Source organism: Microcebus murinus, chromosome 9, assembly GCF_040939455.1.
Source record: "Microcebus murinus isolate Inina chromosome 9, M.murinus_Inina_mat1.0, whole genome shotgun sequence".
Lineage (NCBI taxonomy): Eukaryota > Metazoa > Chordata > Mammalia > Primates > Cheirogaleidae > Microcebus > Microcebus murinus.
The window spans coordinates 92186122-92204957 of NC_134112.1; the positions used below are offsets into that span (position 1 = coordinate 92186122).

Here is an 18836-nt window from a genome sequence, read left to right on the forward strand (position 1 = left end):
AACTCTTTAATCCAAAGGCTAAGAAGTACTAACCCCAAATCAGATTTGGGTAATTTCTCGTGAAAATCAGAGAAAGTATAAACTGTCACCTGGACATCCCGCCGTCTAACTGCAATGTTCTGTCTTTCTCCTTCTATGGTGCACCACACATCTGCACTCCTTTTCTCACTATGATTAAGGGTTTTGTGTCTTTTTATTCACCTTTCAAGACTTTAAACTTTTCCTCCATAAAATAAAGGTTGGGGCTAGCTATCTCTGGGGCTTCTCACTTTTTATGGTTCCATGAGACAATCTGGAAAATTGATGCATCTGGAGAGAAATGACCAAAGGACTCATCCAGGGGGCAGACTGGAGCTTTTCTAGGTTTATGTCAAAACACTGCCGCCTGCTACACAGAGGGAGGAGGGTCATGGAGAGCACAGGCTCATCTCTTTCCAGGCTCGGATAAAATTTGAGACTCGGGACTGAAGACCCAGATGTCTCTGCTGCTCCTGCTGCCCTGTCCCTGCCTATACTTGGAGAGCTGTGCAAGGTGCGATGAGGGAAAAGGGATGGACGGGGCACACCCCACTGCGGCTAAGCAGAGTGGGGTCACTCACACTGGATCTTCTTGTTATCCAGGGGCTATGAAACTCTTTAAAAGTGCAAGGACACCATTTAGAGAAAGAGGTAAATTGAAATCTTAGGAGAATATGGTAGAAAGAACTGGAAAACAAGCATGATTTGGAGAGAGTAGGAAAGCAGGAGTGAGCAGTTTATTTCATTTTAATTTATTGTGGTAAGGACATTCAGCATGATCTCTAATCAATTTTAAGTGTAATGTGATTATATATATATATATATATATATAATTCTAAGAATGGGATATAAAATACACATACATACAAACACACAATGGAATATTATTCAGCCTTCAAAAAGAAGAAAGTTCTGAAATCTGTGACAACATGGATGAACCCTGAGGACATTATGCTAAGTAAAATAAGCCAGGTATATAAGGACAGATGTTATTATATATCATTCCACTGATGTGCAACGAGGGGTTTCTGCCTGCCCCAATCTTCCTCATCCCAGCTGCTGCTCTAATTTCCCTCATTTGTGTTCAGGGCTTTCATTTCCCAACGGCAAGACAAGGACGTCTTGTAAGAGCAGAGCCTCTGTCAAGACACAGTGCCATCAGATGGATTTACAGGAACCTGCTATTTTCTGGTCCTGCAGCCACCTCTGCAGAGCTTGACACTGAGTGTGACCTCCACCCAGCACCCCAGACCCACCTGAGCAACGTGCATTATTTCAGGTCTTCCAAGAGGTAGATGCCAAGTCTGGGCTAGTCGTACAAGGGATTTATTAGAAAAATGCCTGTGAGAGACGATGGAGAGGAAGCCGGAGGAGGCAGGGAGAGCCATCGGACCATGATGCGGTCCTGATCCTGTAAGGAGAGAGGGAAGGAGAGAAGGGGGTCGGGGGAAGAAAGGAAGAAGAAGGGAAACAAAGTAGGTCTTAGCCTGTAGTGCAATTCTAAGAAAATTCAGTATGGCTGGCACACCCCTTAAGTCAAGGTAGAGCTATGAAGCCGTCTGTTCTCATGGCCTGCCTCTACCATGCACAGAACCTCTGCACCGCTGTTCAGGCTGGGGCAGGACAGTGGCCCGCTTCTTGTGGGACGATACCCCTGCTCATGAGTGGGACCTGGCAGGTGGTATCCCCTGGACTTCTTGACTTGCCCCTCTCAGCACGGAGCCTCCACCCTGCTAGCAAGAGGACGAGGAAGAACAGGGACCAGTGTTCTTGGCTTGTTAAGCCTGGAATAGAGAATCCGCCCTGTGAGCAGGTGCTGGATGGAGGAAGGGCACTCTCAGCAGGAATATAGCTTCCATATCACGGAGCTGCGGGCTGACAGCTGCTGGCAGCCTGCCTCTCCCAGGGAGAAAGCACAGCCCTCCGCTGGGAGCTGGGGGAGAAGGGTCCCCATGCTCTCGCCATGCCCACCTGCAGGAGAGCTTCTGTCCTGCTGAGTTCTCACCTGGATTTAGCAGATTTGTTTTGAATAACTCTATCTCCACTTGCTGTACGTCCTTAGGACAATTTTCAGAGACCTCAAATGGTTGTTTGTAAATTTTCAGCAGTTATGTCTCTTCTCTGGGGGAGAGGGGGGTCGAAAGCCCCACACACTGCCACTTTGGAAATGCTCCACACCCCTAAAAGCTGTTTGTAGGAACGGGTGGGTGCCCGGCCTGTGGGCTGTGGTTTGCCAACTCCTGCTCTGGCCTAATTTTGTGCCTCTATTGGAGTCCGGCCACTCTGCAGATGCTGGAGAATCTTCCTGGGGTTTCTCTCGAACGCCTTGTTACACTGCATCCTACATAGGCACAGATCACTGTTGAGCCAAAAATGGAAGGTGGTGCCTACAAAGACATCTGCGGTTCTTTGCGAAGCTTCCTCCTCCCTGGTAGCTTTCCTCACAAATTCTAGCTGCCTCGGCCCCCTCTAATCTTGTAGTCCCATCTCATCAACTCAAAATTTTCCATCTCTGTTTTCCCTTCTCCCTGCATGTAGAAATTGCCTCATTTTTTTTTTCTTGCTTTAGCAAAATCATAGCCCTTTGGTGCCTCTTTTGTGGTGGTTGAATACTATAGTTGTTTCGTATGCTTGATGTCTATGTGTGTTACTTGTACAGAGCAAGAACCAAAGACTATTGGATTCTACTACATGATATGTCACAGAGAAGCTGCTGACAGAGGGAGGGAAGCCTCAGAGGAAGCCACCTGCCTCCCTAACTCTGCCATGTGCCCGGTGTTCACCTGCTTCCTGGTCCTTTGTCTCCTGGCCGCAAGTAAGTGTCCCTGTTCTGACATCGTCAGGCCCCCTGCATAAGGCTTCCATCCATGTCATCAACACCCCCCCCCCACGGGCTCAGTCTGCAACTTCTGTCCACTTTCATTACAGGTTCTGCTGGTGAAGACGTCACCCAGACTCCAGGACATCTGCTCAAAGGGAAGGGACAGAAAGTGAAAATGTATTGTGTCCCAATGAAAGGACACCGTTATGTTCACTGGTATCAACAGATCCTGGAAAAAGAGTTCAAATTCTTGTTTTCCTTCCAGGATAGAAAGGTCTTTGAAGAAACCGAGATGGTTAAGCAGAGGTTTTCGGCTGAGTGCCCCCAAAACTCAGCCTGGAGCCTGGAGATCCAGACTGCAGAGCCGCAGGATTCAGCTGTGTATCTTTGTGCCAGCAGCGAAGCCACAGTGTGAAACATTAGCTAATCTTAGCGCAGAAACTCGTCACGGACCTGGCTCAGGAAGCAGCGGGCATAGTAGGTTGGAAGGAAATAGCAGAAGCTAAATAGAGCTAGCCTAAGCCAAAGAGTAATTTAGTGGTTACATCTGCTCTTATATATGCTGAACCCAGTTGTCTTACTCCCAGAAGTCCAAATTTACTTATTTTCTTAGGGAAAATTTCATTCTGACTCCTTGAACCGGAAGCTCTCAGTTTCTGGTCTGTCCAATGTAATGTCGGCTCATTTCAAGTTCCTTAGTGTTCTGTCCCGGGTCCCCCAAGCCCAGTGCTGCTGGTGGTGGCCTACACCTTTGCTTTGACTCAGAGCAAGCGTCCCTCTGGGTCCACTTGTCCTCCACGCTGAAGATCCGCCCTGCAGAGCCTGGGGACTCCGCAATGTATCCCTGTGCCGGTGGCAGTGGCACGGCACCGCTGAGCCCAGTCCCTCCAGTGCAGGGGTCCTCAAACTTTTTATTATTATTTATTTATTGCTTTAAAAATGTTTTATTAAAATAACTTTAGTAAAATATATTTAATTATGTATTTTCATTTTAATATTTAGTTAGTATTTTTTTTATTTTAGCATATTATGGGGGTACAAATTCTAAGGTTTCAAATAATGCCCTTGCCCTCTCCTCCCCCCACAAGTCTGAGCTTCAAGCGTGACCATCCCCCAGACGGTGCACATCTCACTCATTATGTATGCATATACCTGCCTCCTCCCGCCTCCCACCTGCCTAATACTCAATTAATGTAGTTCCTATGTGTCCACTTAGGTGCTGCTCAGTTAATACTAGTTTTCTGGTGAGTATATGTGGTGCTTGTTTTTCCATTCTTGGGATACCTCGATTAGTAGTATGGGTTCCAGCTCTATCCAGGAAAATACACGATGTGCTATATCACCATTGTTTCTTATAGCTGAGTAGTACTCCATGGTATACATATACCACATTTTATTAATCCACTCATGAATTGATGGGCACTTGGGTTGTTTCCACTGCTTTGCAATTGTGAATTGTGCTGCTATAAACATTCGAGTGCAGGTGTCTTTTTTGTAGAGTGTCATTGGATCATTTGGGTAGATGCCCAGCAATGGGATTGCTGGAACAAATGGTAGATCCACTTGTACTGCTTTAAGGTATCTCCATATTGCTTTCCATAGAGGTTGAACTAGTTTGCAGTCCCACCAGCAGTTTTTTAAACAGGGGGCCAGTTCATTGTCCCTCAGACCGATGGAGGGCCGTTGGAGAGTGCGGCGCACATTCTACACATGTGCACAGTGGGCCTGGGACGAGTAAGCTGCTAAGCAGGACAGGCAGCGGCAGCAAAAACACCCGGTGGGCTGGATAAATGTCCTTGGCGGGCTGCATGTGGCCCGCAGGCCGTAGTTTGAGCACGCCTGCTCCAGTGTATGAACCGTCTGCTTTCTCTCCCCCTCCTTAATCCTAGGAAGACATTTGAAAAGGCCCCTTCCTCACCTTCCTGCTTCAGCAGGAAAAAGTAGGTTGAGTGTTGTGGCTCCAGCTGCTACCAGGAGAGAGGAAGGCTATGAATTCTCTCTTAAATTATCATGACAGGCATGCTTTGGGACAGGGGCTCCCACAACTGCCAAAACACACACAGAATTAGGCATTCTGTGCATTCCATGGTTAGACAGAAAGGCCTCAAAAATATTTTTTTTTAAGCACAGAGACAGATATTTGAGGTTGATGTTATCTTACCTAAACACTCAAACGTTCCTACTGATTTTATCTCAAACGTAGGTTCCCTGCAAACTCTTCCCCCATCAACCACTCGCAGAGGCGGTGACTTCTTCACGTGGAACAACAGCACGTCGCCCACTACGGGTTTGCTGCAGTCCTTTCACCACAGTCTGCCTCCTCAACAAGGCTGACAGTCCCAAAAGGGCAGGGACAAAGTGAGAACAGCGGTGTGGGGGCAGCAAATACAACCCGCTTAGGGGAAGGATGCCAGAGGAACGCTGATTCAAATCCCCAATCAGGGGCTGTTCCAGGAAATTCAATTCCCTGTACAGCTATCCGGGGGAGCATGACATTTTACTTTGTCATTTTAAACACTCAACCGTTCCCTTCTCCCTCCTGCAGATCCACAGATGCTGGGACTGGAGTCAGGAAACCTACTTTCTGATCCTAACTCTGGCTCTTTTGTTTTTCCTTCAGCTGTGGAATCTTGGCAAGCCAAGTGCCCTTATCTCTCTGGGACTCAGTGTCCTCCTCTTAAAAATTGGAAACTGGCACTTTTTGATCTAAGCTCTCATATGACTAAGATTATGTGACTCAGGATATGTATATATATATATATAATGTGTGTGTGTATATATATATATGAATGGAATCTTCATTTTTCCCACACATGTGACAACCACCAGGGTTGCTGTTGAAGACATATCACCACTACCACCTGGAAAAATCTGAACATAATTAAATTAAGTATGCAGATAACAGACCTAGAGATGACCTGTTCAGAAGAGACACTGTAGATCATGCCTAACTGCAACATCAAGGCTAATTTGAAATGTGGTTATGTCACAGAAAATAGTATCTATTTCCTGCAGTCTCCTCCACCGCTGCCAGATGGCAATAAAGGAGCATGTCAGAGCCAGCGCGGTGGCTTACTCCCCAGCCACTCCAGCTGTTCAGAAGACTGAGCCAGGAGAATGACTTGAGCTATGATCGTGACACTGTACTCCAGCCTGGGCTACACAGCAAGACTAAAAAAAAAAAAAAAAAGGCATGTCATAAAGTCAGCTGTATAGGGCGATCAGATGATCAGATGTCCTGGTCTGTCATGCGGTCCTGGTTTAGGCTTATTGTCCTGACATAATTATTAATAGCAACCTTTTTCACAAACCAAAATGTCTCAGTTTGGACATCAAACTATGGGGTCATTGTTGACCATGACATAAATCATAGCATCTCTGTCAAAAGTAAATTGCAGTATCTTTATTTCTTTCTCTCAGCTTAATGAACTAGATTTTTTAAATTATAGAACAAATAACCATGAAGCTAATACCATCGGTCTGCTTTTGTCATTTCACTATTTAAATACATTCTGGATGACTAATATCCATTAGATAGATAGATAGATAGATAGATAGATAGATAGATAGACCCCATAGTTCTTTATCCATCTACCCACCAACAGATTCTTAATTGTTTCCATATTATGGCTATTGTGAATAATGCTGCAATGGACATGGGAATGCAGATATCTTTATAAGGTGTTGACTTCATTATATATATATATATATATATATATATATATATATACACACACACACACATATAGTATATACACAGAAGAGGGTTTGCTGGGTCATATGGTAGTTCTATTTTTAATTTCTTTAGGAACTTCCATACTGTTTACCATATGGCTATACCAGTCTAAATTCCCACCAGCAGTGTACAAAGTTTCCCTTTTCTCCATACCTTTATCAACACTTTTTTATCTCTTGTCCTTTTGATAACAACCATCCTAATGAGTGTGAGGTGATATCTGCTCATAGATTTACATTTCCCTGCTGAGTATTGATGTGAGCATCTTTTCATATACCTGTTGGCCATTTTTATGTCTTCTTTGGAGAAATGCCCATTCAGGTCCTTTGCTCATTTTTTCAATTAGGTTATTATTTTACTACTATTGAATAATTTTATTACACATAAGTCTCATGTTTTCATGAGACTTTCACATAAGTCTCTTTTCACATATGTCTCATGTTTTGAATTTGATATCTAACAGGAATACTGTTCTGACAAAGTAAAAGATAATCATATCTTTACCTTTATTATTAAGAAGCATATCATTGCCAATTACAGTTTCTCAGGGGCTCAAGGATAACTGGTATTACACAATGATCTGATATGATGTCAGCCCTGGGTAAGAACTCTTGGTGCTATCTTGTACAGCCTTGTCTTAGGTAATTGTTTGGTTTCCTTTATATAATCTATTACATACATGAATGCCTAGTGGGTGCTTATTTGGATGCCATTGTATTAAACTCCAACTGAAGAAGAGATTCTCCCATGTGGAGCAGAGTTGTGACCACACCACCACTTCCTGCCTTCACTGACTCTACCTGAAGACCAGCGGAGCACCAGGCTTCTATGTATTCTTATATTAGACTGTTCCTAAGGACCATACAGTATGTGTAACAAAAACCACTCTACCATACTCATTAAGCTAAATGAAGATGCAAGCAGGGTGGATTTTGCTTTAAACAGATTCAGTAATAAATTCTGTGCAGGAATATTTTTGGCTCTGGATATATTGGTATAGATACTAATTGCCACTCATGAGAAGCATCATGAGATTAAAAGTACAATCTGATACCATCACAGTACTTACAATTATCCTATAGGAAATGAACACATAGATATATCTAAATAGTGAAAGGGTAAACAGGCCATGCTGAATATGACACTGATCTAAAGATACATGTTTCATTATTTGTACCACATGCCATTAAGTCAAATCAGAATAAATATACACAAAGCTGTTAGAGGCAGAAGAAAAAGCACAAGTGACTCTATATCTCAGGATCTAAGTCTCCTTGGCCACCAAATCAAGGAGCTGAACATTATCGTATCCAAGAAACTTCCACCTACGGTTTCTGTCCTTTGATAGAATAAACAAAAGCTACACGTGAATCCATGCCAAACTCAAACATTCAGCATCATTTCTCACCATTCTCAGAGTGGGTACCTGCAGCTCAGGTGCGCATTCTCAGCCCTGCCCTGCAATGTGTGGGTGGAAACTCTGCCACAGGCTATGTCTGTTGGGAGTGCATGAGTCTAGGCACACTAGGGAAAATCTTGCCTGAGATATTCAGTGATAAAACAGAAAAGGATCATTTTTAAAGTACTGAAAGGAAAAAAAGTCAACCTGAAACAACCTTGTTCTAGCCAGGGCAGTTGGGAATGGGGAAAAGAAAAAAGGTATTCAGGTTGGAAAAGAAGACATAAAATAAGCTCTAATTATACCCAACATAATCTTGTATATAATACACACTAATAAATTCCCACACACGTAACTCCACTAGATTTAATAAACAAGTATAGCAAGGTGCAGGATAAAAGATCAATATGAAAAATTCTGCTGTATTTCTATACACTAGCAATGAATGATCTAGAGATGATATTAAGAACACAATTTCCTTTACATTGGCATCAAAATAACAAAATATCTATGCATAAATGAAACAAAAAAGTGAAAAGACTTATAGACTGAAAAGAGCAAAACATTGTTGGAATTAAAGAAGCCGTAAATAAATGGAAAGATATCCCATATTCATGGATTGGAAGACCTAATTTTGTTGAGATGGCAATGCTACCCAAACTAGATCTACAGATTTAACAAAATCCCTGTAAAAATTTCAAAATTCTAGATACTATTTTTTTCCAGAAATTAACAATCCAATATTAAAATTCATACAGAAGTCCCAGGAACCAATATTGGCCAAAACAATCTTGGAAAAGTAGAAAAATATTGGCCAACTCATACTTACCCCATTTCAAAACTTATTACAAAGCTATAGTAATCAAGACAGTATGTCACTGAAATAGGATAAACATAGATCAATGAAAAAGAATTGAGAGCCCTCAAATAAAGTAAAAAAATTATGGGCAATTGATTATAGACAAAAGTGCCAAAACCATTCAGTGGAAGAAAGAATGGTCTTTTAACCAATAGTACTGGGAAAACCAGGTAGCCATATGGAAAAGAATGAAGTTGGACTCCTACCTTCTACCATATACAAAAATTGACTCAAAATGGATCAAATACCTAAACCTAAGAGCAAAACCTGTAAAACTTTTGGAAGAAAGCATAGGTGTAAATCCTGTGCACTCGTCACCGAGCCCCGGGAATTGTATTCTCAATTTCCCAGGGAAAATTCCAAATGCATGGAGGTTGGCAGAGATCATCACCATGCCAACCACCAGAAACAGGAGTCTCAAAACTTCTTCCCACTGCATCTGGGGCTGCAATTTCTACCACTTGCATGAGTCATATGACAAATGAAGCAAATCAATTTTATTATTCACACATGGGCAGCAAAGGACAGTAGAAGCCCAGGATTCATGGTGTGCTGGTCCACTAGGGCTCACAAAAGCTATGCAGAGCAGATGGAACCTTGTCTTCACATGGCCCATGTTGCACTGCAGCTGAGGGACTTCAAGAGCATGCTCTTCCGGGGTTTTAAACCTAGAGGCTACTTTTGTTGGGCTAAAGCATTGTAGGACATCCTGTTCTAGGAAAGACAAGTACAGAGTCTAGCTGTCTGGCCACTTCCACCTTATCACAAGATTGCATTGCCAACACAGTCTATAGTTAACTCTTGAGAACTACAAATGAGAAAGGGGAGAAGAGCTGAGTGGCCAAGGCCATCCAGGGACTTATCCTGCAGAGTAGGCAATGGTTTCTTAAATATGAAACTCAAAACCCAGGCAACCACAGGGAAAAAACTAGATAAATTGCACTTCAACACATTTTTAAAAGTTTGTGACATTTTCAAGGAAAGTAAAGACAACCCCAAAGTGGGATATATATTGACAAATCATATGTCTCACGTGGATTTGTATCCAGAATATATAAAGAGCCTTCACAACTCAATAATAAAAAAACAAATAACTCAATTCAAAAATTAGAAAGGAGGATCTAAATAAGCACTTATCCAAAGAAGATTTACAAATGGCCAACAAGTACATGCACCAATACTCAGCATCATTAGTTATTAATGAAATGCAAATCAAAATCACAATGAAATATCACTTCACATCTACTAGGCTATAGGCTATAACAAAAAGACGAGCAATAACAAGTATAGGTGCAGATGTGGAACATTGGGACCCTTATATATTGCTGATGGTAACATACAATGTTGCAGCCATTGTGTAAAGCAGTTTGGCAGTTAAACTCAAAAATGAAACATAGAATTACTATATAACCCAACCACTTTACTCCTGAGTAAATACCCAAGACAATCAAAATCATGCCACACAAAAAATTTTACATGTGTTCATAATAGCATTATTCATATTAGCCAAGAAGTGGAAATGTCCATCAATTGATGAGTGGATCAACAAAATATGGTATATTCATGAAATGAGATCAGTCCTACAAAGGAACAAAGCACTGATTCATGCTACCCAATGGATGAACATTGAAAAACATACACTAACTAATAGAAGCAAGACACAAAAGGCAAAATATTGTATGATTCTATTTACATAAAATGTCCAGAATAGTAAAATCCTTATAGACAGAAAATAGATTAATGGTTGTCATGGGAGGAATGAATGTGAAATAACTTCTAATGATATAGGATTTCTTCCTAGGGTGATGAAAATGTTCTGTAATTAGATAGTGGTGATGGTTTCACTGCTTTGTGAACATACTGAAAAACACTGAATTATAGACTTTGAAAGAATAGATTTTTATGGCATATGAATTATATCCCAATTTTAAAGAAAAATATGACACCTCAACCTAAAATTCAAATGTTCTAGCATCAATACCAGGGGAAAAAAGAGTATATTTTCTAAAGTTAGCCTTGTGAATAAGAGTATGTATTATCTAATTTGTATGGTTACCAATCTTATTGATGATCTTACCAATCTACTAACAATATAACACATTCTACAGACTTACTAAATATACTCTTTATGTGGCCTCGGCGTGGTTGTGTGAGGGACCTGGGGCAGCAGCAGCTTTGCTCTGTGCAGCAGGACGGCTGCAAGGGACACCTCTGAACAGACCTCTTGAGTCGCTCCATCCCTGCGAGGATTGAAGGCATGACAAATGAATTCTGCACCCCTGTATGACCAGAGTGTCTGCAGTGCTCTGTAACCCAAGAATTACCATAACGGGACGGATGAGAACCAAAGGACCAGTTGCAGTGATAATCTGGCCCAGACCCGTGGGGTGCCAGTCCCCTCAGCCCAGAAGCTACCAGAGTTATGGGAGGTGCCAGTGACTCAGCTCTCCGGCCTGTTTCCTCATCTGCAAGACTGGGGGGCTCATCTGCAATACCTCTAGGATCCTCCCAGCCATTCATCACAGCTTTCTGACAAACTCCACATTGTAGGCCAGGGGGAGCTGCAGAGCTAAGCTTCTGATCTCATTGCCATCCAACGAGTGCTTGCAGCCACAGGAGAGAACCCCTCCCTGCTATGAGCAGCCAGCTGCTCTGCCCTGTGGCCCTTTGTCTCCTGGGAGCCCGTGGGTCCGAGGTTCAGGGAGCAAATTCCTGTCGGAAAGTGCCAAGCTCCAGATGGAAGCCTCTTCCCAGTGAAAGCGGCATCAGGCGTCTCCCTGGGCTGTTTCCAGCATCTTTCTCTTTCCTCCCCAGGAGCCACGGAACGTGGAATCACTCAGACCCCCAAATACCTGTTCACAAAGGAAGGACGGAAGGTGACCCTGGAATGTGAGCAGAATTTGGATCACAATGCCATGTACTGGTACCGACCGACAAGACCCGGGGCAAGGGTTGAGACTGATCTACCACTCGCAGCTGGTAAGTCAGGTCCTGGAAGGAGACATGGCCCACGGCTACAGCACCTCTAGGGACAGGAAGGCACAGTTCCCTCTCACTGTGACATCGCCCCAGAGGAACCAGACGGCTGTCTGTCTGCGCCAGCGCACACACAGTGAGGCACAGCCGCCCCCTCTGGGCGTAAATGTGCCCAGCCCTGCTGCCTCTCCCAGGGGCGGGCTCTCCTCACATCCCGCCCGCCCTCTTCCTCCCGCCCCGGCCAGGCGTCCAAAGCTGCTGTCATCCGTAGGCTCTGTGGGGTGGCAGGAAACGTCACTCAGTCACTAAGTTGGTTTAAAAATTATATATATGTTATATAAATATTAATAAGGTATATATATGGGGGGAGGGAGAGGGGGAGAAAGAGAGAAGAGAGATGAAAGAGGTTAATTTTAGAACCCCAACCTTTTTTCTGCTTTACTGAACACTAGAAAACAAAAATGAACAGAAAGTTGTCCCTACCTTCGGAAGAAATAATAACATCCTAGTTGGGAGAGAAAGGTGTAGACGACAAATACTGTAATCACAACATCGTATGGCGTGTGCTTTTAATCTGAGGTGTTAGTGGAGCAAAGGAAGGAACGTGGCCAGTTCAGTCTGGTGACATCAGGAAGGGCGTCAAAGAGAAGGCAAATCTGGGGGTGAAACTTAGAACCCAAGTTTCACCAGATGGGCAAGGAGGATTTCACCAGATGGGCGGGCACCAAAAGAGTGAGACAGGCTTCAGGGACTAGGAAAGGGAAGAGTGATGAGGCAGTCTCAGGAAAAGCACGCTCAAACTCCCGCCCCCGCTGGAGTATGGCAATGGGAGACAATTGGGCAGAATTAATGGAGTAAAGTTATTGAATAAAATTGAGTTCCCAGTTCTAGTGGGCCTTCCTTGGGTGTCTGCATAGAAATATCCAGGAGGCTTGTGTAAATTCATGTCTGGCACTCAGAACAGAGAGTTGGGCTTAAAAGAAGAAGCATTTGAGTGACAGATCAGCAGGCGGGTGCTAAGTAAAACTTTCCAAATGATCTTCATGTCTTCCGCATATTTTCTCTCTTTATGCTCTGCACATATCCATTGAATTAGAAGACAACTGGTGTGAATTATTTACAAATATCTATTTGATCACAATTCTATTTCTATAAATAAATGACAGTCCATCTTATTCTCTGCATACAACTAAAACTACTAGTAGAAACATTTTTTAAAAATATTGGAAAGGAAACTTAAACTACTAGTAGAAACAATTTAAAAAATATATATATTGTCAGAAGTATCAAAGCCCCTAGTCTGTCCTGCTGTGTGTGGCCCTTTGCCTCCTGGGACAAGGAATGTCTGGAAAAATGCGGAGATCCCTGTCTAGAAAACACCAGCCCTGGCTCCATGTCTTCTCTGTGAGTTCCTTCCCAGATTCCATGTTTAGCTTTGGGTTTCTTCTGCATATTCTTTGGAAGCTTGATTCATAGAGTCATACAGAGACCAAAATACTGAGACATGGAGATGGGAAACAGACACAACTCTGTGAATAGGATCTAAAGCACATTGGAACACATATAATAAGAACTCTGAGCTATCATTGAAACTAATGTTCTGTGACAATAGTAAGAACGCCATTGGAGATGGGATGGTTGCAGGACTCTTCAGTCTGAATGTCCAGACCACGTTCAGAGACACCTCCATACCGATCATTCCCAGAGCCAGGTGATGGAGTCAGGATCCATGGTGGCAGTGGGAGAGACACAGCCCCGTAGAGTTAGTTTTCTGCTACCTTTGCACAGCCATTCCCCAGAGGGGATGGAGTAGGGTAAGACTCTCTGTCCCATGAAAGGAAAAAAATGAAAGGGAGAACAGTCAGAGATAGACAATCTATGTTTCCTTTTTATCTTGGGCATGACTAGAAAGGACACAAACTCCCTCCTTTCTGTTGAGGAAGTTATAAAGCAAAGCATATGGACTTAAATAGACTTCAGAAATTCCACTGTAAAACTATGGAACCATTTGCTTTTTTAGGGTAATCCTAATATTAAAAAGAACTCTGTAGCTGGGAAGTTTCATTGTAACCTCCATTCTCTTCAATCAAGATGTGAGAGAGATATTATCTGAAGTGAAAGCCAAGAAACTTAAAAAATGGAAATATCACTAGATGTTTTCTTAGCATGCTTTGAGAAGTCATTGCATCTATTGACTAGGAAGGACAGTTTATATAAAATTGTGACCTTTACCTTACCTACTCTTCTTATTATCCTCACCTACTCTTCTCAGAACAAGTACAGTTACGGTGTGAGGCGGCCCCATTCTAATGAGGCCCAACACCCTCAGGAAAGAAACATGACAGGAGCATGAAGATGCCCTTAAATAGGTACTTTAATGTCAGTGTAATGCCATAGTCATATTTGTTATTATAGAAATGACTTCACCATAGCACAAACATAATTTGATGGGCCAAGTCTTAATCTCCCCCCCTTTCTTAGCTACCCAAGCCAGAGAAATAAGAAATAGAACTAAATATTAAGTGAAAGCACAACCAGGAGGCTGTTATAAAAATAGAAGTGCAGTGCTTTGGAAAAACACTTTCCCACTCTCTGTAATTGCTATACATTTTCAATACCGATCCATTAAAACAAGTATCCTGGCATGTTCAAAGCAGGAAGAATTCCCCACGCTTTGTAGAATTGATTTCCATTAGCCCACACTTGGCACGACCACCAGTGCAGTGAAATAACTGTAAATAATTATTCTCATAACCCCTAACAGTGATTTGCACAAATACACGCAGGTTAAATAAATAGATATTTTTAGAATTAAGTCCATCAATATGTAAGGGAAATTGTCATGAGATAGCCACAAGGTTAAATACCCCGGTTTAGAAGACGGGGAAGAGTCTTCATGGTGACCACGAAGAAACACTGAACTTGGGCTGAGGCCCTGGCCTGGGCATTATCGACACACATGGCAGCGTCACTCTGTAGGTCTGGCGGTTGACAATCACGGGCTGTCTCAGTGTGATGACTCTGAGGATATGGCACAGGGGCAACAAACTGTGGTGTGGCTCACTATCCACACGGGCACACTCTTCTCCTTATGAGAAACTCACTTACGTCATTCCAGTGCTCTGCGTCTCAGGGTTTCTCCCGCAAATTCAGAGATTAAATTGGGGATTCTGGAGTCCTCTTTAAGCAACCTGTGACCGGCGGGGAGACGGACGCGTCTCGCGGCTCTGGCAACGGTCACCACCAGGGGGCGGGCCAGAGCAACTTTGGGATCCCCCCTTCAGGCGTCCGTCCCCCTGGGGCGAAGGAACAGTGTGGTCACACCTGTCTTCGGAGCGGCGGCGCGAACGAGGCCCGGGCTGAAGATGCTGCTGCTTCTGCTGCTCCTGCAGCCGGGTACGGGCCCTCCTCCGCCCGGGGGTGCAGGCGGGGTGCGGGCGGGGTGCGGGCGGGGTGTGGGGGTGCGGGCGGGGTGCGGGCGGGGTGCAGGCGGGGTGTGGGGGTGCGGGCGGGGTGCGGGCGGGGTGCAGGCGGGGTGTGGGGGTGCGGGCGGGGTGCGGGCGGGATGCGGGCGGGGTGTGGGGGTGCGGGCGGGGTGCAGGCGGGGTGCGGGCGGGGTGTGGGGGTGCGGGCTGGGTGTGGGGGTGCGGGCGGGGTGCGGGCGCGGGGGAGGCGGCCGCGCCGGGCGCTGCGGGTCCTTCGTGCCCGTCCCAGCGAGGGGCAGCGCCGTCCGTGCTCGCTAGAGCTCTGGAAGGTGAGGTGGGAGCCCGCTGTCCGGGCGGACAGAGGTCACGGCCTTGGGGAGACGACAGGAAGACGCACGGAACACCCGGGATTCCCCAGGGGCCGGGGAAGGTGAGGGAGGGAGGCTGAGCGTCCTTCCTGCGGGGGCCCTGTCTGACCGGGTCCCTCCGACCCCCTGTCCGCCGCCGCGCCCCGCAGGCTCCGGGCTGGGCGCCCTGGTCTCCCAGCGCCCGCGCAGGGCCGTCTGCAGGAGCGGCGCCTCCGTGGAGATCGAGTGCCGTGCCGTGGACTTTCAGGCCACTACTGTGTTTTGGTACCGTCAGTTCCCGAAACAGAGCCTCGTGCCCATGGCGACTTCTAACACAGGCTCCGATGCCACCTACGAACAAGGTGTCTCCGAGGACAGGTTTCCCATCAAGCACCCCAACCTAACATTTTCATCCCTGACGGTGACGAGCGCGCGTCCTGAAGACAGCGGCGTCTACATCTGCAGCGGCAGTGACACAGCGCGCGGAGGCGGCGGGGGACCCCGGCAAGAACCTCTGTAGCGGGCCAAGGGGGTGGGTGTGGGAGATTGGAAAACCGCAGCTTTGCTGACTGAGACCTCTGGGTGTGTGTCTGTGTGTGTACGTGGAGACAGATGAGGGAGAGAGAGAAGGAATCCGAGAGTGGAGTGTAGAGGTGTCGTGTTTGCGCACTACGGGTTGGGAATAGAGTTGGGCCCACAGAGTGGCCAGCTGACATGGAAAAGTCCCCTGAAAATGATAAAGCCTGGAGTTTTGCCCTGACTCTGCCACATGTGAGTCATGTGTTTGTGGGTAAATCCACCCATAATCCTATAGGTAGATCTGAAGACACTTCTATAAATCGCTGTGTGTCTTCTGTGATAAACTTTGGCACTTGGCTCTCCACGACTGTTCAGCACAGTCTTGTCACCATGCAAGGCCTCAAGATACAGAGAAGCACAGAGCAGCCAAGCAGAGGGAGATAGTCCTGAAAGAAGCCAAGGATGTGCTCCAGGAAGCCCTGGTTGGTGGATGAACAGGCTACCTACGGCTGGTGCAAAGGCAGGGAGCAACCCAGAGACCTCAGGACAGAGAATTCCAAGGTGCCCATGCAGAGGTGCTGGTGAGTTTGCTCCTGACAAAGTGTCAAGTGGAAGAGAAGGCAGAGGGAGGGGAAGGAAGACCTCAGACAATGCATCTTGAAGCTAGGGGACAGTAAGTGCAGCAGTGAGGGGTGGCCCTGCAGAAAAATCCTTTCCCAGGAGAAACAAAAAAAAATTACATTGACAACAAATCTGTAAGACCCCATGGAAAATGGGCAAAAGATATTAACATATATTTAATAGAGGAAACATATATGAACAATAAACATATAAAGTGATATTTCATTTCACTGATAATTAGGATCACATGAAACAAGACATGATGATACATAATTTTATATCCATTTGGTTCACAAAATATAAAAAGTTTAGAGATGTAAAATGTTAGAGAGGGTATAGATCCACAGGATTACTTGTAAATTCCTGGGAACATAAGTAATACAAACCACGTGGGGACGGCTCAGCATTATCTCATGTAGTTGAATGTTCCTATATTCCAAGACCCAGTAATTCCACCCCTAGGTTTATATCAGGAGAAGCTCTTGCATATGCACATAAGAAGATGTAAATACAAAGTGTTCTTAGCAGCACCATTCACAAATGAAAAACATGGAACCAAGCCAAATATGCACTGACAAAAGTGAATGAATAAACTGTGGTCTATTCATAGGATGGATAACTATATACATCAGTCAAACTACAAATGTACTAGAGTAACAAGCAATGTTATGTGTGAATCTTAGCAATATATAATGACATAAAATGCAAAAACTAAGCCTGATGAGATTATGTAAAGCATGAGATGCTTTTTATAAAGCTAAAAATAGCTAAAGCAAGAAAATAATTTTCAGAACTACAAATATATAAAATCATATTAGAAAGGAAGCAAGGAACCGTTGTGTACTGGAGCTGGCTTTTACCAGGTCATGAGAGCCAAGTGTGCATATCTTTCCCAACTCAAATTTTGGTGACATCATTTTAATAGCTTGAAATAGGCCGTGGTGGGAGTATTTACACCACAGGAATTAGCAAGCATGACAAATCAGGGTTGCCATATTTTCCTCCAGCAAGCTAGCTGTCAAACATTTACCAACACACAGGGGAATGGCAGGGAATGATAGTGACCCAAGTTTAGGATTTTTATAAAGCTGGGGAGTGCCAAGAGATGGAATGAGAGAAAATCACATAGCTATAAATTTAAACATTATCACAGTCTATCTCACGTATTGTCGAGGAGATGTTTCACAAGTACCTATTATATTCTTAAATAACCATTTATTGATAAGCAACTCCTGTGTGTTGTGAACCACAGTTAAGATTAATCAAATATTATGCATATTAAATCAAAAGGGAGAAAAATGTGAAACAAATAAATGATGGGATTAGAATTCTTGAAGGAGAAGGATGGAGAGCATTGTGTAGTGAGAACCAAGGAGTGAAATAGCAGCGGCTCAGCCTCTGCCATCCTCATGTAGGAATCATTCACAGTGAACAATCTACCAACAATGGACCTGGACCCTGGTAAATCCCTTTGTGGCAGAGAGCAGGGGACTGAGACACCAAGTGTGGAAATGAAGGCATGGAGATGAGACCTTGGCCCTGGCCAACGTGGAGCTGACCAGAACAAGATGGGGACCAATTCAGCAATGGTCATGCTGCCACATTACATCTATATGGTGGCCAAGTCCCTGAGTTACTGGTGATTAAAAATGCACCCCCTGGGTTCAGTCACTTCACACTGTGTCATTGCCACTGAATCCAGGGACCCATTTTAGTTGTAGCTTCCTATTGTCCATAGCTTCCTACTTTGTCCATATTTTCAGCCTGGAGAAGAGAGCCAGTGAAATACTTTTTAAATATTCCACTGCTTCCTTCACCGACAGCAAGGAAACGATAAGAGCGTTTAAGGCTCTAGCATGAAACACAGAGAAAGTGGTATCATTCCTATCTCATGCAGTCATTTATTTCCCTCTATGTTAAGCTTAACAGCAGTTAGCATGGATGGGTGCCGTGTTCAGACTTGCCTTTCCCAATCCAGACGGCTACTAGAGACACAGCCTTCTATCTCCATGCATTACCTTAGGAAAATAGGGTAATAGCTTTGAATAGCATTGACTATAATTCAGTCCAAATTTGTGTTCTGTCATCCTGCGACAAGCACCATCAAAAAGTAAA

At 44.5% G+C, this 18836-nt stretch overlaps 1 long non-coding RNA gene and 1 gene segment (V, D, J or C); one reads left to right on the top strand and one right to left on the bottom strand.

The window, feature by feature from the left end:
- Nucleotides 1-2896: 2896 nt before the first annotated feature.
- LOC142872940 (uncharacterized) lies at nt 2897-11215 on the bottom strand. Its single transcript, XR_012921040.1, has 3 exons — nt 11158-11215; nt 10948-11073; nt 2897-2984 (listed from the first exon to the last, which is right to left on the bottom strand). It is a non-coding gene; the product is annotated as an uncharacterized LOC142872940 (long non-coding RNA).
- Nucleotides 11216-15083: 3868 nt separating this feature from the next.
- On the top strand, nt 15084-16930 carry LOC105873351 (T cell receptor beta variable 20-1-like). The segment is given in 2 exon segments: nt 15084-15205; nt 15752-16930. Coding segments are annotated over 2 exon segments (381 nt in total).
- The last annotated feature ends 1906 nt before the right edge of the window (nt 16931-18836 follow it).